Raw genomic sequence first — 25,922 nt, 5'->3', positions numbered from 1 at the left:
AATTTCACGTTAAGCTACATTCAAACAAAAAAGATTAATATGCTCTATGATTTGATTCCAGAAAATAAACTTAATTTTTTTAAATTAACTTAAACAAAACACTACTATATTTATAAATTCCTCTTTTGCCAACCAGTCACACATTGAAAAGCAGCAGTTTCAGCAGGGCAGCCCAGTAATATGAGCTACTTCCAAAGTAATCCTTCATTTTTCTAGAGTTAATGTAGCTCTCTGCCTTATTTCATGTTATGTATTAGTACTAACTAGGAGTCAAAGCCACAGAGTATGCTATTTCATACTGAAAATGACCACATAGGATTTTCACAGAACACAACTGTCACTATAAACACAACTTTCTGTGAACACTCATAGAATTGACTACTTTCATTCATCATTGTAATACCAGAAAATATTAACATGTATTTAATGTGGAGAGAAAGAAGTTTAGGGATAGATCCAGTACGGTTCTTAGGTTTCTTCAGTATACTTATCATTCTAAGTTGTAAAGAAAAATATTTAAATTGTATTCATGCATGAGGAAGATTAGGTATTTCAGAAAAATTATACAAAAATCATGTCTGTAACAAAGCCATGTAGTTACAGACCATGGAAGATCCCATGTTTTGAACTCAGTTATCAAAATCAAGGATGTAAGGAGGATGCTTCCGACCTACTTGGAATCCAAAGCCCTGCATTTTCTTCTGACACGTATCTTAGAGTATTTTTTTAAATCACTGGATAGGGTTACAATGAAAAGTGTTGTTCTCCATTTCCTGGGAATCACAGAAAACTGCTAGGCTTGTGTAGGAGCTAGCTGACTAATCACTCAGACTATGCCAATTCCAAGAAAAACATTCAGATTAAAAAAAAAAAAAAGTATAATCAGGTACAAAATTTTCAGATCCAAAAGGTATGAGCTTGGCAAGCTGATCAGTTTTGGACTTAAGCAAGTCTGTCTGAAGTCAGATTTGGCAGATCCAAGAGTGCAGGTTGACACTATCTGTCTTGAAGGCACCTGGTCCAAGTATATTACAGATTAATCACAGAATCATAGATTAAAGATTCATTTGCCCTCAAGTCTCTACATTTATTTAAAGTTTTCCTTATGTATGAATGGAGAAATTTTTTTAAGTCTTAGTTTTTAATTAAAAATTCCATTGGTTTGTTGCTTTATTTTTACATTAAATGCTGATTTCCAAGCCTCAGAGCCAGTAAAATATTTATTTTACTTTCTAAACCTAGAGATCAAAATAGTATAGCTAAAAAAATTATAAATTATAGTTAATTATATTTTCTCTTTTTAGCATGGCCACTGCTGTTCCAGAATGAAACAGTTTTCTGTGCTTGAATCACAGAGACAGCCAGTGGAATCCATCATGTCTTTCTGTCACCTGTACACTGATTTTTTCTCCACCTGATCATAGAATCATAGAATCATAGAATCATAGGGGTTGGAAGGGACCTCGAAAGATCATCTAGTCCAACCCCCCTGCCAGAGCAGGGTCACCTAGAGTACATCACACAGGAAGGCGTCCAGGTGGGTTTTGAATGTCTCCAGCGAAGGAGACTCCACAACCTCTCTGGGCAGCCTGTTCCAGTGCTCTGTCACTCTTACAGTAAAAAAATTTTTCCTGATATTCATCTTAAACCTCCTATGCTCCAACTTGTATCCATTACTCCTTGTCCTATCACTGGTCTTCACTGAAAAAAGCTTAACTCCATCGTCTTGACACTCACCCTTTACATATTTGTAAACATTGATGAGGTCCCCCCTCAGTCTCCTTTTCTCCAAACTAAAGAGACCCAGCTCCCTCAGCCTTTCCTCATAAGGGAGATGTTCCATTCCCTTAATCATCCTTGTGGCTCTGCGCTGGACTCTTTCAAGCACTTCCCTGTCCTTCTTGAACTGAGGGGCCCAGAACTGGACACAATATTCCAGATGTGGCCTCACCAATGCAGAATAGAGGGGGAGGAGAACCTCTCTTGACCTACTAACCACACCCTTTCTAATACACCCCAGGATGCCATTGGCCTTCTTAGCCACAAGGGCACACTGCTGACTCATGGTCATCCTCCTGTCTACCATGACCCCCAGGTCCCTTTCACCTACACTGCTCTCCAGCAGGTCAGCCCCCAACCTGTACTGGTGCATGGCGTTTTTCTTCCCCAAATGCAAAACTCTACACTTGCTCTTGTTAAACTTCATCAGGTTTTTCCCCGCCCAAGTCTCCAGCCTGTCTAAGTCTCTCTGAATGGCAGCACAGCCTTCTGGTGTGTCAGCCACTCCTCCCAGCTTGGTGTCATCAGCAAACTTGCTGAGGGTACATTCTGTGCCCTCATCCAGGTCGTTGATGAAGATATTGAACAACACCGGTCCAAGTACCGACCCCTGAGGGACTCCACTAGTCACAGGCCTCCAACTAGATTCTGCCCCATTGACTACAACTCTCTGACTTCTTCCTTTCAACCAGTTCTTGATCCACCTCACTGCCTGATCATCAAACCCATACTTGATCAACTTATCTACAAGGATGCTGTGGGAGACGGTGTCAAATGCTTTACTGAAATCAAGATAGACCACATCTACCGCTCTACCATCATCTATCCACCTAGTAATTTCCTCATAGAAGGCTATGAGGTTAGTCAAACATGACTTACCCTTGGTAAAACCATGTTGACTGCTCTTGATGACCCCCATCTCCTTGATATGTCTAGAGATAGTGCCAAGGACAAGTTGTTCCATCATCTTTCCAGGGATGGAGGTGAGGCTGACCGGTCTATAGTTACCCGGGTCCTCCTTCTTGCCCTTCTTGTAGACTGGAGTGACGTTTGCTATCCTCCAGTCCTCAGGCACCTCTCCAGTTACCCATGACTTACCGAAGATGATGGAGAGTGGACTAGCAATGACCTCCGCCAGCTCCCTCAGCACCCTTGGATGCATTTCATCCGGACCCATCGATTTATGGATGTCCAGATTATGCAACTGATCCCTAACCCAATCCTCATCTACTATGTCCTCACCTATCTTGACTACTTCTGGGGTTATATGAATCTGGGGCTCATGGGAAAAGCCTGCAGGAGTAAAGACAGAGGCAAAGAAGGCATTCAGCACCTCTGCCTTCTTCATATCCTCTGTCACCAGGGCACCCACCTCATTCAGCAGTGGGCCTATATTGCCTCTGGTATTAGCTTTGTTGGCTATGTATTTGAAAAAGCCCTTTCTACTGTCCTTAACCCGACTTGCAAGGTTAAGTTCCAAGGAGGCCTTAGCTTTCCTAGTTGCCTCCCTACATTCCCTGACAACATTCCTATATTCCTCCCAAGTGACCAGTCCCTCCTTCCATGATCTATAGATTTTCCTCTTCCACTTGAGTTTGCCCAGCAGTTCCTTTTTTAACCACGCTGGTCTCCTAGCTCCCTTACTAGATTTTCTACCCATTGGGACACACTGATGCTGTGCTTGCAAGAAGTGGTCCTTGAATATTGTCCAGCTATCTTGAGCCCCTTTACCTTCTAGCACTCTGTCCCATGGGACTTCCCTTAACAATTGGTTGAGGAGGTCGAAGTTTGCTCTGTAGAAGTCCAGGGTTCTGGTCCTGCTGGAAATTCTGTTCCTCCCACACAGGATCCTGAACTCCACCATCTCATGGTCACTGCAGCCAAGGTTGCCATTGACCACCACTGCTTCAATAAGGCCCTCCTTGTTGGTGAGCACAAGATCCAGCAGCGCTCCTCTTCTAGTCGGCTTATCCACCATTTGCATTAAGAAGTTGTCATCAATGCATTGGAGGAACCTCCTAGACTGTGAAAGGCTGGCTGTATAAGTCTTCCAGCAGATATCGGGATAGTTAAAATCTCCCATGAGGACCAAGGACTGTAGTTGTGAGGCTGCTTTCAGCTGCCTGTAGAAAGCCTCATCAACTTCCTCATCTTGATCAGGAGGTCTATAGTAGACCCCCACAACTGTGTCACCCATACTACCCTGTCCTTTAATTCTTACCCACAGAATTTCAACTTGCCCCTCATCAGCCCCTGTACAAAACTCAATACATTCTAGTTGCTCTCTCACATAAAGAGCAACTCCACCACCTCGCTTCACCGACCGATCTTTCCTAAAAAGCACATAGCCATCCATGGCCACATTCCATATTAGATGAAAAAGATGGCACATACTAGACTCTGCCTTTAGATTTCAACTTGCATGGGATTCCAACACAAAATTTAGAAAGTATAAGAAATGGCCTTGGATACAGTGGGATGCAGCAGGAATATTAAAAGTACCTAAGAAATTTTTAAGAACTAACTATGTTGAGACTCTGCTGATAACGAAGGAATTCATCCATCATCTTTCCTTTGTTTATTCTTTCACTGAAAGGCTTTTGTTGCAGTTACTATACATCAAATAAAATACTTCTGTATCTAGGAAATTTGTGCCTTTCATTGACATATGAACTTCAGAGGAAACCCAAGCAATCTGTGATTACCCTGCAGCCACAAGACACACAGAGAGAGAAATGGGCCAGTTGCTCAGTTATAAAGGTTCAAAAAGATGACAGTAACACTGAGCTTAACAACACACCTAGAACCAACCTGTACATCCCAGAAGCATCCAATGCTCTAATAAATATGTTTACCAATCAACACTGGAGTTCTTCTAAACCCTAAACAGACTTTAAATCTGCCATTGATGATTGATTGACCAGGGGATATTAAGTAGTAACTTTGATACTCCTAACTTGAGAACATAATTCTCTCTAGAATGTGGCTGGCTTTGCTTACCCAGGAGTCAAAACTTTCGTGTCTTTCTCAAGATGGGTGACATTCCAAAAATTATGGTTCTTGATTGAAAAAGCTATGATTTAACTTCCAATTTCAAAAATATTCTATGTCCCGGAAATAAGATTAGAGAAAGAAAATAAAAATATTTTCTTGTTTAACAAAAGTATAGACAGTTAAAATAGGTTGTATATGCAACCCGACCAAGGAGCTGCTATTAAGCAAAACATAGTTATTTATAGCAGTAGTAAAAACAGGATAAACATTGGAACCTGTTTGTAGCTATAAATATTAAGTCATTACCATAGAATCAAAGGCTCTATAACTATAGCAAGCCTCATAAATCAATGGACAGAGCAGACAGAAATTGTTAATCAGCATAGAGATAATCAGTGATAAAAACCTGTGAGCTGCAGACACCTTAAAAATGGGCATGTGACAAAGATATCTGTCACCATCTTCTTTTCATGGGAGCATTTGATTAAAAATTATAATGCGCATCAAATGAGGGATTTTACCAGGTACACTAAATATAGCTTCCTCTGAGCTAAAGTTTTTAATTTTTTTTTGTTTTAAGAGAGTATTTATACATTTGAATCATTTATCCACACGGTATGGCTGTACTGTGCTAATACACTGCTTGCAGAGTACATGTTCAGTAAATAGGAATATTAACAACTTGCTATCAAATTCTGCAGCTTTCAGGAAAAAAATTACAGAAAATCACAAACCTCTAAAGATGAGGTTCACATTAACAATGCTAAAATAGCTCTAAAAAACCCAACTGAATAGTACTAATGAAGCTTTTAATTTAGATGTCTTGCTGCTTGGTTTGCTTGAGAGAAACTCTTTGTATGAAAATTGCTCTACTAAAGCAATATTAGAATTGCTGTTCATCACAGACAAAACAATTGACTTGTTTCAGCTACTGATTCTAAGTAGCATTTTCTCCACTTAAATATCTGTACTTGATTGAGGCATCAACCTTTCTCTTCATAAGATATTTCATTTTTAACACTCACTGTGGTTGATCTTAGAAAAAGCACTAATTAAAAACACTTACATAATCAAATTGTCAGAAATGCTTAACACACCAAGATTTCACACATGGGCACTTTGGAGACAATTCAGTTCTTGTATAAAATATGCTCTGCTACTATGGTGATTTGAACATATAAATGCAGCGTTTTGATGTCCTCTGAAAACATGCTGACAGAAACTGACTAAATACATTGAATTATTAATATCTGAAAATACTTTATGCATGGTTTGGGGATTTTTTCTGCATCAAATTTTATTCTACAAATATGGGAAGAATTAATACATAGTGAAAGAAACCAGGAAACATCACTATAGAACCGATTGGTTACTTGCTGCATAGTGACTCAATTCCTCAAGAGGTGTTTTTAGCTCTACTGCACTAATGGTATGTATGGTCCCATCACACTTGAAACAATTCTTTTGATCGTTAATGTTTATGAAGAACGTTCCCACACAATAATAAACCAGAGCTTGCTGAGTTTTCAGTACTGTCCCTACAACTAGAATTACATACAAAGCTTGAAAAAAACACTTAGATATTTTTTGTTATTTAAGAACTCATCCATGTATGTTCTCTGCTGTCCAGCAAGTCCCTCAAATCGTCCTCCACTTGACATAGTCAGTTTGAATTTATCAGAGCATTTCCTTCTTAGAAGTGCTCCTCACCATGTTTGCAACTCATCCCAAGAAGGCTTTACCTTATGTGAGAAGGTACTCTCTCTTCATCAAGAGAGTCTTTGACACGAATGCAACTTCCTTTCAGCTTTCCATTATCAATTGATGCCTCTGACACTCTATGCATATTAGGATTGTAGGAGAACATGAAGTAACCCTCTGAGTTCATATTTGCCTAACTTTACTCAAAGAAGAGAATGCTCCTGATAATTACTGACAATATGAAAAAAAAACAAAACCCTCGACTTTAATGACACCTTTATTTTGAAAGTGGAGTGATACAGCATATTTTTTAAAATATAAATCGAGTTTTCATCAAAAAAAATCTATTCATTATGAGAATTTGGATGTTTGAAGAAAAAGATGCTTGTCAGTAGAGGAAATTTTACTAAAGAATGTTTGGGGTTTTTTTAATTTTAAAAGTATTACTAGACTTTGCCATTGATACATTAAAAGTGACACTAAAAATACAGGGAAAAGCTCAAAGAATGATAAAACTTCCTGTGTTAAGAACTGTAGACCTAAAATGATAAATAGTATAAACCTCATTAGTTTAAAAACAAGGAAAATGGCCAAAGACTCCTTGACCTAATGGGTCAGCTGAAGGACTACTTTAACATTGCTAGAATTTAACTTCCAGTTTTGGGGGGAATTTTTGAGACACATAGTTACTAAGCTAATTTTTTACTTAAGGAAGTACCCAATAAGAAGAGATTTTAGAGCAGGGTAAAGGGTATCAACATATAATAAAAGAAGAAGCTTGGCAATGTTTATGTCTGTAGTTACTGAACTTTTGGGGCACTACAGACTCCCATTTATGGCCAGCTGTAGGTCTAGAGTTAAATCCTTTATTTAGAAGGATTTTATTTAATCTACTCTGTGTACAAATCTTGTAAGATGCCTTTCAATAGGCAGTCGATTTCAAGCAGTAGCCAAAGTATTTGTGTGTTCTGTATCTACTTTAGAGAAGCAATCATCAACAAGATCCAGGTATAAAAATTCAGTTCACGTAATCAGCAACTAGAGAGAAGGACTTTTATTTCCTCTGCAGGGAAGGCTGCAACACGATAGTGAAGAATTCTTTTGAACAAGAGTCCTCAAGTGTTTTGAGAAGTGAAGAAAAAAAATGAATAATTCCTTCTCATTATTCAAACCAGAATAATTTTTGTAAGTTCTGTAAGCATTTATTTACTGGTTGTTATATTTTTTTCTAATCAACTTGGCTCTAAACATCTTCTGAAAAAATATCTTATTTGTATTCTTCCTTGCTCCTGAAACATCTTGCTATCTTTAGCATAATGAGAAAAAACTATAAATGCTTTCCTTCTCAAGGCTGAATATTGCATTCTTTTACTTGGAAGACTCTTCTCTACAAAGACTTGTAATGGAGTTTATGCAGAATTCACTGCCTTACATTCCTCCAGGATTCATCTGTTGAAACAGATCTCAGATTACAAATGTTTCATAACATGATGTAGCGTTGATGAGATATTGGTGTAGAAATGAATTTTAAACTTTAAAATCTCACTTAATATTCAAGTATTAGAACAGAGATGGAGAGATTTTTGTGATTAAATGGTCTTGACAGTACATGTCTCTGTTCATAAAGTCAGACTCAGTAGGTTACTTGTACTCAGCAGGTTACAGCAGGTTCAACATACATTATAAGGAAGTACCTGGGAAGAAAATTATTTAGAAATCACAGTTTGTATTCACTGAACTTTGTTAACTGTGATGCCTGTTAGACTTTGGTCAATAGAAACAAATAAATAAAAAAAGCAAAAGCAACAACCTCCTTGCTTTTCACTGAATTGTAGTTAGCATTATGATAATGTAACAGTGGTTTGTAAAGTGCTCTGGAATTTTTCTAAAATCAATGTGAAAATACTGCATTGTTTTTATCAATAAGCTGATAAGAGCATTCTAAGGGGCATGTGAAGATGCTGATGTGCTCCTACACAGAATTGCTGATGAGGGCCAAAGATTATTGTTCAGGACAGTAAAATTAATGCTTTAAATGCTTTGAAGGCAACATACAAGCAATCTAAAAGACAAAACCAGAACTGCTAGTGCTTCTCCTTCGATCCTGTGCTAAGATTACATCCATCAGAGATTAAATAGAACAGAGATTCTGCTTTACTGATTTTGATCCCTAGATGAAATGAATGTATGTTGCATATGAAGAGAAGTTATCTTAAAATCTGGTCAAAAATCACTTCTGCATACTTGTTTAAATTTTTAACATATCATAACCCTTCCTGACAGTAGCTGGTGTAGACAACCCATATAGCAAGAAAAAAACCAAAACACTGAAGGTTTTTAATTGGTTTATCATTTTCTTAAATGCCTTTTCCATTAACAGAAACAACACAGTCTTCAGTCTTTCATAAGACTGAAGTTTATTAAGTATATCTAAGCAGAATAAGATCCAAGCCACCAGAAATGAAAGCTTTTATAAATCATTTTTCCAAGAGATGCTTGAACGTTTTGTAAAATTAAAGAAAATAATAGTCTGGGAATTAGCATTTTATCATCAGGAAATTAAATTAGTAGATCAAAAGTACCACAGCAGTGACAAACAGCAACTGCAGATATATTCAACATAGAAAATAATTAAAGGAATTGTAGCTTATAAAGCTCTTTCTGCTCCAGCACGTATAGTCTAACACAAACTTGCTTACAAATGTACATCAAGAAAGATCTTTCATTGTTGTACTTCTACCTATCACCAGCTTATCCAAAGATGAAATTAATTCACCTTATGGGACCAATACCAGAGAAGCTATATAAAAATATGTTGCGAAGAAGAGAAAATCCCAGCTTTGATCAGGAACATGGCGAACTCAGCATATAACTTTCAGTGAACTATAAAGAAACGCAAAATGAGATAAAAGAAGGTCTGTGGTTTTCATAGAATCACAGAACCACAGAATCATAGAATTAGCTGGGTTAGAAGTGACTTTTAAAGGTAATCGAGTCCACTGTTTTGAATACAAGTAAATAAAAGAGGAATCGAAAGAATCCTTGCTCTTCTGATATGTTTGTGGAGTTTAGTTTGCAGGTCAAATAGTTTGAATAAGCATTAATTTTATGGTAAGAATCACTGAGAGTGCCTGACATATGTTAGCAAACATACTTGATGTATTACAGTATTTATATGGCAGAAGGAAAAAGAGCAAAGTGAAGTGTCATGTTAAATAAAACCTGAAAACACAAAATGAAAGAACTGGGGTAGTAAGAAAGAAAGAAAACAAAGAAAGACAAATGGCTTCATGCAAAGAAGGCTTATATTTAAGCCAAGATTGTGATGAGTCTGCAAATGAATAGAAGAATCTTAAACAAGGGAAGGATATGGATGATAAAACAAGACAAGGATAAATCAAAAGACTTGCAAACATAGTGAGAGCCGCACACAAAAAAAAGGCAATAAATAAATATTTCAAAACCAAAAGAAAATAAAACTTTTCCACCCACACAGCCAGTCTCAGTTAAAATGCAACTCAGGTGTAGAACTGTCAGCAGAAATCCAAAAGCTAAAAGATCCTAAAGGAACTAAATGCACATCAAAAACTTAGGTAAGGGATGTAGACTAATTCACTGAACTGTAAAGACCATAATTTTATAAGCTGTCAAAATAGGAGTTTATGAAATCATTAAATGGTAAATCCAGGATTTTCACAAGAATCTTGCTGATGTTCAAGCACCTGGTAAAACTTCTGCAAAACTCTGTACCTTTTCCAGGACAACAAAAATATTTTAGTTTCAAAATGGAGCCATACTGGCCACTCAAGACACATGTTCTTCAAACCCCCTTCCTTCCTCCTTTATTATTAAGCTCCAAAGTTAGCTTGATACATTTCTAATTTAAGTAACCAACAGGAATGTCAAAGTCTTTCTCTTTGGGAAGACAGGCAATCTGAAAGCCTTAGTGACTACGAAGCACATCAAGAAAGCAAACTAGCCTAAGGCTGAAAGTACAGTAAATAGGAACATGGGACTCTGAGGATCACTGCCTCTCTGCTTCCCATACTTCACACCACTTTGGCCACATATCCTTCATATCTTCTGTTTGTAACAAAGCACAGAAGTGAGAATATAATAATGCTTGACTTAAATATCTTTCTATTTAAGGTAATAATCTGAAAACTCAGAGTATTACTGTTTGAAGATAAATTATTTAAGGAAGATAGAAAATTTAGTGGTCTTGCATACACAGCATTCATTCAGTCTCTGGTAAAGTTGCTGAAATCTTAGAGCAAAATCTTTAAGCAGAAGTTAACAAAAATCTAAATGCTTATGCCAAAAAGATAAAAAATATTCCTTTGGGATAGAGTAAGTTTCACTGTGGATCTGCAAAGTTAGATTGTTCCAACATGAACAAGGGTAACTTGTGCAGGGTAAAAAAATTAGCAGGGCCGGAGAGATAACCATGAAATACCTGGAAATACAAGGATGACAATGAGACAACACAGAAATGCATCCAAGCTCAGACTGGCAACAGTTTTTAAGACAGGACACCTGCTGCATAGACCAGGCAGCACAGACTGCTCCATCTTTGCTGAGGAAGAGATACAAAATCACTGTATGTGTACATTTTAGCCAGACCTCAACCAAGGGAAGCAGACTACTCTGGGGAGGGTAAAAATCTCAGTAGAGCAGCAGGGTAACAGAGTATACGCTGAGCTGCGCAGCCTTCGCTGCTGGTGCCAGCAGCCACCTGTAGTGGTTTAAAGGTGACACGGCTACACTCTAATTATATTCTCTGTTCTAGTCAGGAAAAGGATATAATTCTCTTATTTCACTGATTTTGGCTATGACTACAGTATTTTCTTTTCTCTCAGAAGAGGAGGAGAAATACTCTTTGACAATTTTCACCTCAAATATTCATCAAACTCCCAATTCCAATAGTTGACATTAAACAGATTATCTGTTAAGATATCTCCCATTCTGCCTTAAATGTTCAGTTTTCAGATCTTTAGCAGTGTTATTATTCCACCATGAAGTCTTAAAGGATGTATGAAACCCAATTGTCTGTCAAAAAAAGTAAAATAATCACTTCTTCACATTTAATTAAAAAAAAAAAAAAACACAACTATTTGGTGCTATTTTTATCATTTTATAAAATCACTGAGGAAACTCACACATTATTTTTTTCCTTCTCTTGGTAATCTTGTGGCTAAATATGCATTATAAATTATTATTAAAATAAGTTATAAAATATCATAATAAACCGATTATTATAATAAATTAAAAATAAGAAATCATTCTACTGAACATAGAAGAGTAGATTTAGACAGTAATACCTGAAACAACACCAATTCCATCGTCACAGTCGTAATCAGAGACTTCACTGTCACTGATTCTTTTAGACCCTGCAAAAATTTAAAAAATAAAATTAAATCAGAAATTTATAATTTATCTTCCTGTAATTTAAAATAATCTCAACTAAGAATACCTAAATAAATGTAAGGATTTCATACTAGACAATAAGTCATTAATATAAATATATACGGAAAATTATTAATGTTATTGCAAATGTATTAGTGTATTATTTTCAGCTAAATGTTAATGTCATATACATACAATGAAATGCTGAAATAAAGCTCCACAACATTGCTTTTATGAAGTATTTTCATATACTTCATGTCTAGACATATTCTACATAGAAACTGGCATCACAGTTAAGGCACAATCCCTCACTAAAATCTTGGAATACGAGAAAAATGAATAACAGCAATTATATTAAATGGATGTGAGACTTTCTTTAGGGTTTTAGTAAGCATTATCAGAACAGGCAGCTTCACACATCATGTGTCCTGCAAAACAAAGTATCTCTGTGATCCTCTAGGGGAAGAAAACTATTAAACACTCCACAAGAGTACACCTGTCAAAATAGCTAGAGCTTAGTTGGCAAGAGCAGACTCCACATCCACAATTTGAGCCAAAATGTAGGTCCTGAGGGACAAATAGATGTGTCAGTTTGTGTTTAGGTCAGTTGTACTTCTGTCTTCCGCAGTATCTTTTAAACAGCATTCGATGGCTGAGATCAGGATTAAGTACTGGCATGTGAGTGATAATTATTAATTTACTTATTTTAAATGTGAAAATCCCTGTTCTTCAGCAAGATGGTGTGGCTATTCTAATTCTCTGGCCATCTGAAAATATGTAACTGGAATATAGAGGCTTTAATCTAGTTGTCACTGAACCTTCAATCTTATGCAAGATTTTTTTATTCCTACCACAGGATTGCTCGTTCTGAAACACACACACACACACAAATACCAGTAAAAATGGAGAGCAAACCTAAATAAGCCCAGGAAAAGCCAGAATTATTATTATTCTATCTGGGTGACTGGCACAGAAGGATCCCTACCCTCTTTTCCCAACAGAAAACTGGGAGAACAAAAAGAAATTTCAATTTGAAGAAATTTTAGAAATTATTTGAATCATAAGAAATGCTGTCATTTGTCAGACTGTTTAACATCTGTCTATCCACTAGGGAATAGTGGAAGTTCCCTTTTTAGCAGAAAGAGTGTGCCTGCAAAATCTGTATGTAAAAAATTTTGTGTTGCATCTTTATAGCTTTCAGCAGGCTGGGGTCCTGGCAACTGAGACTTCTACTATGTCAACCTGTTTACCACAAGCTACCAATCAACCCATTCTCCACAAATTCATATAATTTATTTTTGAGTCACAGTATTCTCTATTATATGCTATGTCAGTAAGTCCTGCAGTTTAATTTTGCATTGTGTGAAAGAGACTTCCCTCTGGTTTATTTCTATTACATTATTTCAGACAATGCCCTCCCAGATTTGCATTCTGAGAAATGTGAACAAACATTCTGTATTCTCCTGCAGTCTTGTCATTTTTTGAGCTGTATTAGCAAACTGTTCCATATTTCTGATTGCTTCTGCTGTATTTGCATGATTTCTAGCTCTACTGTGCCTTTTATGAGAAGTCAGAAGTGATTGCAGCAATCAAGATGCGAGTGTATGAATTTATAAATTAGACTGCAGACTATATATTTTGGCATAAAAATTTCTCAATTAAAATTATTCAACTAGAAAATGGTATAAGTGTAATATATCTCAATTCTTAGAAAACACAATCTAGCCTGCCATTAGATTATGGATTTCCAGTAGAGCAATGTTAATAATTGTTTTTTAATTGCAGTAAAGGTTGGGGATTTCCTCGCAAACCGGAAATTAAAATTAGTACAAGGAAACTGTAATTCTTACAGTAGAATTATTAGTTCAATTTATTGTTAAGAGTTTAGCCATACTGCAAAAGGGTGGAAGAAAGGAAAGAAATAAGAAGTCCTTCTCTAAAACAAGAAATAGCAAGAAAGTGACCACAATTAGCACTTGAGAAAATCTGAAAAATGAGGGCAGGAGTGAAGGAGAAGTTTTCAGCCTCCTAATGGACTTTCTGAGAACCAGGATTTCTAAAAGCAATTAACTCTGGCATATACAAAATTCAATCTGATTATTTTAATTATAGTATCACAGAGGCCCAATGAAATCACTCTTGCTTCCCAGAGAAAGACCATCCATTCCACCTGTGACACTGTTGCTCCTGCCATTTCAGCAGAGCCTTCTAGTGGCATGATATACATGCTAGTGAGCACAAGAATTAGTCTCCATTCTCCTTAGCCACTAAACAAAATAATTAACCAAGGGCAATAATTGTGACTAAACACAAAGTAAGAGAATCCTACTAGTTTGGCTGGGATTTGGATGGGATCCAAAAGGCAGAAGTCCCCAAAAACAAGTGCAGATGAGTGCTGTTCTGGCCTCTGGTAACCCTGGTACTGATCTGGCAGCGGAACTGTGGCTGCTGTGTGGAGATGCCAATAACATCCCTCAGGCTCTACCAGAGAGAGAGGACTGTGGAATGGGAGCGTATGAGGGCAAATGAGCAGTTTGCTGATGCTCATCACATGGATGCTTGGAAGGGTTTGTATCATGCAAGATGTAAGAGGGCTGAATCAACTGTCATTTAAATGAATGTCATTTACTGATCTTCTAATTCATCCTTATGAATGAATCTAATTAATTAAAACTGAGATGGATATTTATGTATGTTTATATTTACAGCTAAGTACATCTGCTTTTACATGTTTTTAGAATACTATTTTCTGTGTTCTGGAGAAAAGATTTGCATCTTTGAGGATGAAAATAGCCAGCTTTTGTCACAGTAGGCCCTAGACTTCCCAGTTTCAAAGCTAAAATTATACATTGTTGTAGTCACAGGATACATCTGGTAGAAAAGAGAGACTAAGAAGCTTCAATGGACCACAGGTATAAAAGACAGGGGTCTCTTGCTCTCTCTGTCCCCTCAAGTTGCATCCCTCTTTTCCAGAATTTCCTAACACCTCGACTCCATACATCCTTCCGAGATACAGAGGCTATCTTTGTCTTTGCTTTTTGTACACAGACCTCTGTCTTCACTCCCATTCAAGCTGCAAGGAAGTGTGGGAGTATCGAAAAGTGAAGGGGCCAGGATCGAGACCTGCCCTAAGGATGGAAGTAAAGAAAGAGTAGAGTAAAGAGAAGAATCAGATTTCAGGGCTTTCAACAATTGCCTTTGTTACTGCAAAAAGGAGAGGCTGTTGTAACAGCTGAGATTCCTTAAATACAAAAACTATCTGTAAGACAAGATATGAAGCTTGTTCAGATCAGTTCATCTATTCTATCTCCTCAAGCAGAGGCTGCCTTTAAGCCAACTCTACAAACAGACTTCAACAAACTGAAAAATAATCACATCTAAGTAATATTTCACATTTACTTATAAATGTAAATTTAAATGACAGTTAAGAAGTCACAAGAAATGTAAACCAGAAGTAATTACTTGGTTTTATCTTTGGAAATCAATGTTTTCAGGAAGAATGGAGTAAGGAAACGTCAATTAAATACATAACGTCAAGAAGTTCCACCTGAAATATGTAATACGTAAAGGAAAAATGTCTTCTACTAACTTCAGATATGGAACTGTCCTGGTTTGAGCCAGGATGAAGTCACTTTTCCTTTTACCGGTTGTGGTTTTTTTCCTTCAGTAAGCTGGGACAGATAACACCAGAATGTTTATGTTATTGCCGGGACTCCAAGGTCGTACCTTTACTCTGCTGGCTCAGACACTACGGAGAGGTCTATGACCCCCCCCCCGTAGGAGGCTGAATTGGCCAGAGATATTCCATTTCATATATCTACGTGAGCTCAGAGGAAGGTCAGAGATCACAGAAGACAACTTCCTTCCCGCTTCTCCTTCCCTTCTCTTCCATTCATGGCCTGTGTCCAGGGAGGACTCCGTCCATCCATCACCATAGACCCCCAGGCTCAAGCTCTCCTGACTGTCATCACTCTGCTCTCTCTCCTGCAGCTCTGGAACTTTTCAGGACTGTTCAAAGCTCAGGAGATGCTGTGGGAGTCGCTGGGGGTGAGGGGAGGCAACAGGGGTTTGTACATACCTGAACATATTTGTAAATCATTGTACATATTTTCTTTTATCATTAGTGTTTAATTAAAGCTGTGTAGTTTAGTTTTCAATCCAGAGTCTCTCTCTCATTCTCTCTCTCCTTCCCTACCTGGGTGGGAAGGGGATCGAGAGCATTGTTGTCTCTGGTTTAATTGCCCAACCTGAGTCAAATCAGGACAGGAACAAACTTGAAAGTGCACAGTTCAAAATCCTGTCTTGAAATGAGTGTTCAAAATACCTTTATAATTGCTGGCAGCTTAGTTTAATATTTTTTATAACTTTTGAAAGAGTAATTTCACCTGCTATATATTAATTTTAGATAGTAATTTTCTTTTTAGACTATTGACAAGGTAAATTTGAAAATTTAGGCTTTGGTCCCACCTTTCAAAACACCACTTCATTATCAAAGTAATTTGAACCACAACTCATAAAGCAGAGAAAGAACAATTCATAGCTGATCCATGTAAAGTGACAATGAAGCTTCTCACAAATAATTCCAAATTAATATTGTTAATGATACTGCTATCTAGTATTTTAATTAATAGCTTAAACTGTGTGACGTGTTATAAAATATGGTATTTAGTTTGAGAGCAAGAAAGTTATATATAAAAATTCAACATTCAGTAAAAAGTAACACTCGGGCCACTGGGTGCATCCAATAAACACATCGGTGTCAATGGTTTGCATGTAGTAAACTTTTTCTTTGATGGATTTTGAACATGAAAAATGTCATTAATTAAGTCTCACTGCCATTTCACTGGAATATAGTTTATAAATGAAACATTCTTAGGAATATTATCACCATTTTGTCTCTGCCTGGTAAGAGATTGTAAATATGGACTTCTGAATGCCTCCCGCCAGAATTAATGGCTATTACAGCTACAGACTGAAGACGTATTAGACCCCATGCTGTATGATTAGCTATGCAAGACACATAAAAAATTGCCTTAATTCAGCATAACTTCAATCCCAGTGAAATCAAAACGTATATTCTTATTCACTTAAGCAGGTTTTAGTTTTATAGCCTTAAACTATCAATAAAACTGTTTTCCTGGCACAGTTTACCTTTGGTACAGTGGAGAATCTCCCCATCAGAACATGATAACCCTCAGCATCCTCTGTCTCTCCTGCACCTACCTACTGCTTCCCCACTGCTGCTGCACAGGCTACCATCACACCTGGCATGACAATTCTGCAAAAGCATGTACACACTAGAGCTGGAAATTTACACCATTTGCACTGTAGCTTTTATTGTAGGGTTGAAGAACCCCTCCCCCCTCCCCCCCCCCCCACTCCCCTAAAAACCATTAAGCCCTTTATTTTTAACATTCATTGTAAAATTATTTTTAATTTTTAGTATTTTACTATTTTTCCTATTTACAATTTTCTATTAGGCAGAAAAAAATTTAAAATACCATAGTTTCTTAATCTAAAATATGTTTCAGTTTTTCATCTTCATGGCTATCAGTAAATGTGAAGAAAAAAGTGAGTTATTTTATTGCATTTTATGAATCAAATACTTATTTATTGTTAACTATTCATGGGCTGCAGTGTTGGTGGCCACGGGAAGTTCCAACAACTTCTGAATAAAAAGAATTTGGAAATCACTGAAGAAATTTTCAGATAACCTTATTTGGATGTCCCTTGCCTGTCAGTGTTTAAGATGCATTTGGACAATGCATTTAATAAAATACTTTACCTTTTGGTGAGCGCTGAAGCAGTCAGGTGGTTCTATTCTGTTCTGTTCTATTCTATTTCAACGTAATCACATCTCCTTCCAAAACAACATTCTAAATAACTGGAAATCTTTCAAATTAATGAAACAACATGCAAACATGAATATTTTCTTACAAAGCAACTAAGAACTATGAAGAGTTCTGAAAGATCTTCTTACTTCTACATGACAGCTGAAAACTGGCACAGAGCTGTGCTCCACTCTATTATGAATATACAGGAGAAACAATGTAAGATTAATACTTTCTGTGCTTTATATAATGCCCATTGAGATTTATGATGTGGGCTTAGAGAAGACCAACATACGAGGTTCAAAACTCTAATAAAGCCTATATGACCAACAAATATGATTATCAGAATGGACTAAAACAACAAAGGGTAGTGAAGCATGCATATAAGCTCCTTGCCTGAAGCTCACAGAAGACCTTCAAAACATCTTAAAGTAACTTAGCATAGACTGTAATTATTCTGTGTTCAAAGCCGTCATATAAGCAACCCTAAAATCAGTCTCACAACAACTGTTTTAAGAATATTCATCCAGACTGTGCCTGAGAGTTCTTTGTGTTAGCTAATTTATCATTCAGCCCCACTATCTCCATGTCAATCTATCACTTCATCCTTTTCTTTATAGAGGGTTTTTTAAGTTCTTTGCCTAATTTCATCTACAGTGACAGAGAAGTATAAATACCAAATCCTACAGGTCTTTGAAAATGGTTGCTGGATAGAAGAGAGAAGAATCAGAACATCCTAATGAAAAAGAAACATTATCAAGCTAAAATTCTGGCTAATCCACATATGCACAAGCCCAGAGTCACCACAGTCCACATGGTCTCTTCCCATGTGAAGATATTGTAAAACATGAAAAGAATGTGGGATTATTTCAATAGAGAATGGAGTAAAAGAAACATGGGATACTAAAGGTAGATGTAATGGAAACCACGTTTTATTAGTACTCCTCTCAACAAACATCCCGTGTCTTTTTGTTTCCCTCCACCATTGTATTGGAACTATATTCTTAACGATGTGTGCTTCTATTTTTAAATATAACTAAAAGATTATTAGATGAACCAATTCTCAAAGTGATGCCTGTAATAAAAATTGCAGGAACTTCAAGAAGTCCCACAAGAAAGGCACTACAAAATTGAAGCTTGTAAAAACTGTGCATTATTAATTTATTTATATTTAATTAAGGCAAACTTCTCAGCTATAGCAAGTAGATTTGTAACTGGGTATTTAAATAAAAAAGAAATCGTAAAACTATGCATCAGTATAAATACCAACATTGCCAGTACTTCACTTCTGTATTCTAAAAATACTTACACTTGTTCTCAAGCTGCAGTAATATAACTGTGGTTCTTCTGATATAGCTTGATCAAAATAGCATTTTCCTAGTATAGTTGAAAAAGCTCACTACAGTTTTCCTACCAAAGCCCTACCTAACATAAAGGCAGGCAAAGCAAGTATAGTGTTGCAATACTGCTTTAATATCAATACTGAGATATTAATAGACAGCAAAAGCCAACAAAAGACCTATGACTGAAAAGCAGACAAGAAAAGCCAAGGAACATTTAAGCAATTAAGCATCTGCACAATAGGTAGCAAAAGCACACCAATAAAATACCAAATTCCAATTTGCATACATATGGAAGCAATAAGCATTTCTGCCATGCTGAAAAAAAAATTTACCTGAATTATATGAATATAAGCCTTTATCTGGAAAACAAATATTGAAATGAAGTTGTGTCAGGGAAAATATATGAATCAATACATGTAACAGGGATGATGAGAACCTTAAACTTCATTATAATTGCTGCTTGAAAGTGAAGAATTTGATATTGTAGCCCACATTTATTCAAAACAAGAAAATTCAACTAGGAGAAACTAAACCACAAAAATACCAGTCACTTCTTTATCAAGACTTATGCACAGTGGTCACAGAGGATACTGTAGTCATTTCCAGTTCTGAAATATAACTGCATGTTTACTATAAGCTTTTAACTTTTTAAGGGCAAAATGCACATTCAACTAAGCATTTAATATAAGCTGCTACCCTTAAAAGTTACTGCACACTGCTCTTGGCAGGAAGTAGAATTTTCCCGAGATGTAGATATGAAACCTACTCTAAATTTAACATACTCAGAAATTATGTTCCAGTCAACCTTCTGTCTAAAGCTAAATCTTGATTTCATAAATATATGAATAGATTCTCTACATGTCATTGTTACCAGCAAATGTATGAGTCCTGATGTGAGCACAAAAATACTTCCAATATCTGATTTATTCCTTGCTTTCCTTAAGTCTGGATGGTTTATGCATTTTAGCTTTCCATACGGTTCAGCATTTTTTTCTAAAATTGACAATATAATAGCAACCAAACCTGTGGACATTTATGGAAACGTGAATTGTTACTTAGCGTTTCCAGATTTTGTAAATGTGACTTCCATGAGGTAATGGGAAGAAGCCAGGAGGTCAGAACAACATAAATAGTATCTTGCCATTACAGAGACATTACTAATGTTTTTCTTCCTTATAGCTAAACAGCTCACAGACACTATCTAAAATATTAAAGTGACAGTCCATGAGTAAATAATGCACCTAAGATAATGGGATATGATAGTGTTAGAGAAAAAATGGAATTTCACTTTCCAACTCATGCTGTTGAGAATTCACTGGATGACTCGGTACCTTCTGGCAAATCACACTTTTCCTGATATTCATACACTAACTATTTCAATATGTAGACCATATTAAATCATCTACTATTTACAATCTCTAACTATATTTTCAAATGGTGTTTCTTGTTAAAATAAATAATTCTTATGTCTCAGATCCAGAATTCCATGAAGCTATATAATTTCAAAGTGAGTAACAGTGTTTTTTTTCACCATCTTTTACAAACTTTTAGATGTGAGCTTTACTGCATAATTTTTCCAATTTTTATTTCTTGGTACTAATCTCTTCCAGTTCTGAATTTCATTAAAAACTGATTCTCCTTTGGCTGCAAAATTATGAAAATTTGAGTACTGGGAAGTTTTCTAGTTTATTTCAGCAGCATCAGAAAGTCACCAAAGGTTCAGGAGTACTATAAAAAAAAAAAATCACTTAGAACAGTTTAAAAATTATTTCTATAATTAAAAATTACGGACTTTCTGAATTTAACTTCTGGAAATATCTATAGAAGGTAGAGATTATTTAAGAGCACAAGAATGTAAATATACTGATATTATAATGCGAGTCAGGCCTAAGTAAGCTGTATTTGTTTCTGTATGGTTACAACATAGAAGGAAAAAGTCAGAATAGTATCAAACCCATCTGAAAACATCATCAGAACCATCACACTGTTATATGAATGTTTATTATGCTTCAAAAATTTAAAAAAATAAAATAACAACACTTAGCCAGAAAATGAAGATACTGTATGGATGTATATCTTTTAGAATCTTTTTAAAGGTCTCCTGTCCTGCTATTTAATGACTTTTTAGCAGGGATACTTTACCTTATCCACTGAGATATTTCAACAGAGAATATTGTTTTTCTCACACCATTACATGACAGAAGAGTAGTTTAATAACATGATTCTATCAAGTAACCAGAGCAACAATAATCAAATTCCCTTAAACAGCTTCAAAATAGGATTTTAAGCCTTTTTGTAGTGTAATTATAATTAAATAAAATGTATTTTAAAATTTTCAAGCAGTCCAGAATTGACATCTTAAATAAATAGGGAAAAGAAAAATACCTTGTCAGTTTAAGGCCTTTCAGACACCCCTGTATCATGTTAAATACCTTTTAATTAAAGTATTTAATAAACCATAGACGTAAGATAAATATAAATAATAAATCATAGGTGTGTAATAAATGTAATACTGGTATATATATACATATTCTATGAACAAAACAGCAATGCATGCAAAGTAAGATAAAATGCCCAATGCCTGTGCTCTATAAAAGAAAGGAAAAATCAAGGAAGAAGCATGAAAGATAAAAATAAGTGTTATTCTTTCTCTCTAGGGTAAAATTCTTATAAAACATTCATCACTCATAGTCTGTGCCACTGATCATAAAATACTCCATATTATAATTTGAAAAAAGTCAGTGATGCATGTTGCCATTAAGTACAACTTGCTTACCTAATACTGAACAGCATTATTATAATTCCCTCAAGTAAAATTCAGTGAAATTGATTCAATATTATCATACTGACTTATCAAATTCACATGAAACTAAAAGAAAATTGCTGATACAGCAACATCCTAATTCTGCAATAAAATGAGACTCCACTGAGTTCAAAAAAGTCAATAGCCTTCATTGGAAGACAGGTTTGAAATGCATGAGCTCAGATTTCACAGTCTGAAGTTTCAGTTACATTGCAATTAATTATTGTTAAATTTTAATGAATTTGGTACTACCAAATGTATCTCTTAATGTTCTACAATACAGACTAGAAAATTTTAACATTAAAGTTATCGGAAAAACTGCACAAATTAACTGTTAGAACTTAAAAAAAACCAAAACAAAACAACCCTCAGCACCCAACAATAACAAGTCCATCTAAAAGTGTTTTTTCAAAGATTCATAAGCACTGGGATCCTTTACTTGTGAATTCAGTCTATGAACTTGTTTTTTCTAGTGAGATGTAACAATTTTTAGCACATCAAGGTCTCAGCATTACACCAGAAAATATAGTCTAACTCCATAAAATGTAAAAATATGACAAAGCTGAGAAAAACTTGACATGTGATTCAAACACCTTTGCTTATGCTTATGCTTTATAGAGTTTTTTAAAGTAAGATTTGGAAAAGGAATATTATAGGTAACTTTTTGACACAATATGAAGATTTCTTAATAGAACATAACTATACTCAATTTTCTTCCTCACAATTTAAATACTGTAATTTCTCTCCCTCCATATTTTTTTATATGCCATAGGAATCACAAAATCCAGTGAAAGAAGTCATCCACTACTTTAATTCTTTAATTAAGTAATGAAAGTCACATTCCCTTTAAAAGAAAGTTACTTCACAGTCCATATTTTTACCATTACTTTTATCCTGATTGTTTCAATGTTCAGTTGCTTTCCAAACACTAGCATTTCTAAAATCTCTTTGACATTGTTTTCAGCAGACTTTATCTCACATAGAACTACTATTTTCCTACTGAGGATGCACAAAATACAAAATTTCACTTTTCTTTTCCAAACTATTTTGTGCATTCTCCTGGCAATTAAAAGCTCTTATTCCACTGCTCTATTTAGATATGCTTCTTCCTTTGTTTTGGCACTTAGGTGTTATCTACACTCTGTACCCACTCTGGAGATTAATAATTTAGACAGATTGGTTTTAAAGCCGCAAAATCTGACTCAGGAAACTAGTGCTTCTCTTTAATCCTAAGTAATCGGGAAATTTTTAAAATACTTGAAGTAAAACAAAATCTGCTTCTAAAACAAATTCAGACTCAATATAAAACTAAACCCAATTCTTGTTCTTCAAAATATACAATAACTGAGGATTATTTATTAACTAAACAGTACCAGCTCACACTGCACAAATGCCCATATTACATGGATGTAATTGTAAAAGACTGAATAGGAACCTCTCTTATCCAATTTCTTGTCTGTTACCTCTGTACTCTGGGCTACACAGAGAGGAAGTAATTTTTTATTTGTGATCCCATGGTATAAACCCTGCTTGATTTCTCTATCAGTTCTCAGTAAATAGTAACACTAACTTCCATCCCATTGATCCTAATAACTATGAACACAACATTCAAACCACATTAAGTTTGCAATGTAATCTGTAGTAAGCCTCTTATCTAATGTCAAATGGAATAATAAAACTGTGGCCTAACCAACAACTCCCAAATCTTTTAAAAAATAATATTTTTTCTTTCTTTTTACAAACTCTTTTCAGAGGCAATATAAAATGAACTTCAGGTTGTCTGTAATTCCAGTTAATGCTGTCTGTAATTCTCAGTGTATGGTTGATTCTCAAATTTCACATAAGACAAAGTTTAAAATACACTATTTGGTTGAAAAACAGTCAGGTTATGAAAATCTGAAATGTAATTATCTGAAAAACCTAGTAATCCATAATCCTATGTTCTATATTAGGTCCACTCTTGAAGTAGATGTCTTTCAAAAATATAAAGGAAAAGCATGATAAAGATCCTTCATCAACAGGAAATTAATGGATTGTATGGATCAGAGGACTGGGCAAGAAAAGATGGACAGCTGGCATACATCAGTCAGTATTACAACATATGCAGAAGCTAAGCTACTGTCTTTGAAATCTGGTTCCTAAAAAATGGCATATGGGCTCTGTGGCGAAGTGTGCACTTTGCTACTGGCTATCTGTAAATACAGGAGTTCAGCCTTCAGGGCTGACAGTCTGCTTTCATCACGAACACTACAATTCAGTGATATTAAAAAGAACAGAAGTAAGTGGTAAGTGTAGGTGGTTCTTTTAAACTACCTTCAGAGAATAATTTGTAACTCTTGTCTTCAAATCTATGTATTTATAGCAACTTGGCAATTATGAAGATAAGAAAGCTCAGACGTGTAGATGTGTATTTATACAGACAACAAACAACTTTGTAATCAAAATATATCTCTCGTTTCTCACACTAACAATTTTGGGGGGGCATGCAATAAAGTATTTCATATTGTACTCACAAATTCTACAGATAGAGGCATCACAGTAATGAACTAAAGGTGGGAGGACTGAACTGCTCAGATTTTGCAGCCCCAGAAATTGAAATCAGCCAATTGTGTAAGAGTGTTCTAATGTGCATTAAAAAGATAGACAAACATGTTAGACGGGTCTAACAAAAAACAACAACAACAACAAGGAAATTAACCAGACTTCTATATGTTATTAACATACTATCAATATTTTACTTAGTGAAGGTAAACAGTCATATGGTGTGTCTGCCCTTCATCAGTCCACTGCTGATGACATTTAAGTTGGGAATGGGTTTTTGGAGGTCACCTCTTCATTCAGGCTTGGCCAATTTATACTACATTGCTTATGGTCTTGTCCAACTGAGTTCTCTATAACTCTGATAAGACCTCCCTGAACACCCAGAAATACTTTTATTTCCATTTCAGAGGTGTGAGGCCAATTTAAAACCAAACCAACCAAAACAAAACAAAAACAAGGTATGTTTTTAACTGCTAAGTGGATTCTGCTACCATCACAGAACTCTGACCAGATGCTAAATTTCCATTTGGATGCCTTTCTAGGCCCCAAAAAGGACAGATTTTAATTCCAGGATATCTTGTTCTGTACATGTAAAACCACCTGTTTAAACTGAAAAATATTCAAGAGGTGCATATATTACCAGGACATTAGGGACACTAGGGAAAATCCTTCTGTGTGGGATCCTAATCACAGTACAAATGCAAATAGCATCATTTATTTTAGGAGTACGTGAATTCTCCAGCAATCATAGCAAACATCTGACACTGCTTATTTGGATCAAGTTTTTAGAACCTCAAAGTGTCAAAGCATCACTCTGAGAACAGTCACACTATATAATTGTCATTGAAAAGCAGGACTTCACCAAATCTTAGTGTTCCACAAAATCAGAAGTTTTGATAAGTCCTTCCCTCTACATTTCCATATAGGAGTAGAAGATGGTTCAGTTGAGCACATTACTAATATTAATATTAAAACAAAATTACGGACTTTCAAAATTTGAGTCAATATAATTGAGCAGATCTTTAGTCACATATTACTACAATCTTTCCCAAATTAAAGTAGTTACTGTTTTATTCATTCTTCACTGCAGTTATTTATTGGACAGGACTGAATATTTCCTGGAAACCATAATTTTGCTACCTTCACATACAAACAGATACTGAAATGTCCAGCTGCTCTGTAGAAATTATTTTACATGGAAAATTTTACTTTCTAAAATGTTTTACAAGGTAGCAGAAGAGACAGAAGAAATATAATTTTAAAACTTCACTTAAACAACAGGCATAGTACTAGAGAAGACTGAAGACGACTGAACTCCTTACCTATTAACCATCATTTCTTTCCTCCTTATCCAGGTAAGTCTAATCTTACAGCTTGAAGGCTCTGCACTGTAACTCTCTCTTAACATATCTATCTCTGAATATTATGATATGGAGCATTTTAATTCTTCTCACCATCCAGTGCACAGACACAGCAACTGTCATCTACTTTAAATACTCATATACAAGGGATAATTTAATAGGA

At 35.6% G+C, this 25,922-nt stretch overlaps 1 protein-coding gene across 50 annotated transcripts in view; it reads right to left on the bottom strand.

Moving 5' to 3' along the window:
* The window catches only part of RIMS2 (regulating synaptic membrane exocytosis 2), a 470,125-nt gene that overhangs the window by 168,858 nt on the left and 275,345 nt on the right, over positions 1-25,922 (bottom strand). For 27 of the 50 annotated variants that reach the window (XM_051611538.1, XM_051611532.1, XM_051611539.1 and 24 more), the window contains one exon: positions 11,796-11,864. In XM_051611538.1, the coding sequence (XP_051467498.1) occupies positions 11,796-11,864 (69 nt within the window). Of the gene's footprint in view, positions 1-11,795; positions 11,865-19,386; positions 19,414-25,922 lie in introns of all 50 variants that reach the window. The other 23 variants (XM_051611522.1, XM_051611504.1, XM_051611510.1 and 20 more) reach the window with 1 other exon arrangement.

This window comes from Apus apus, chromosome 2 (assembly GCF_020740795.1).
Source record: "Apus apus isolate bApuApu2 chromosome 2, bApuApu2.pri.cur, whole genome shotgun sequence".
Classification (NCBI taxonomy): Eukaryota; Metazoa; Chordata; class Aves; order Apodiformes; family Apodidae; genus Apus; species Apus apus.
The sequence above is the reverse complement of the archived record's forward strand: the minus strand, read 5'-3'. Positions and strand labels throughout refer to the sequence as shown.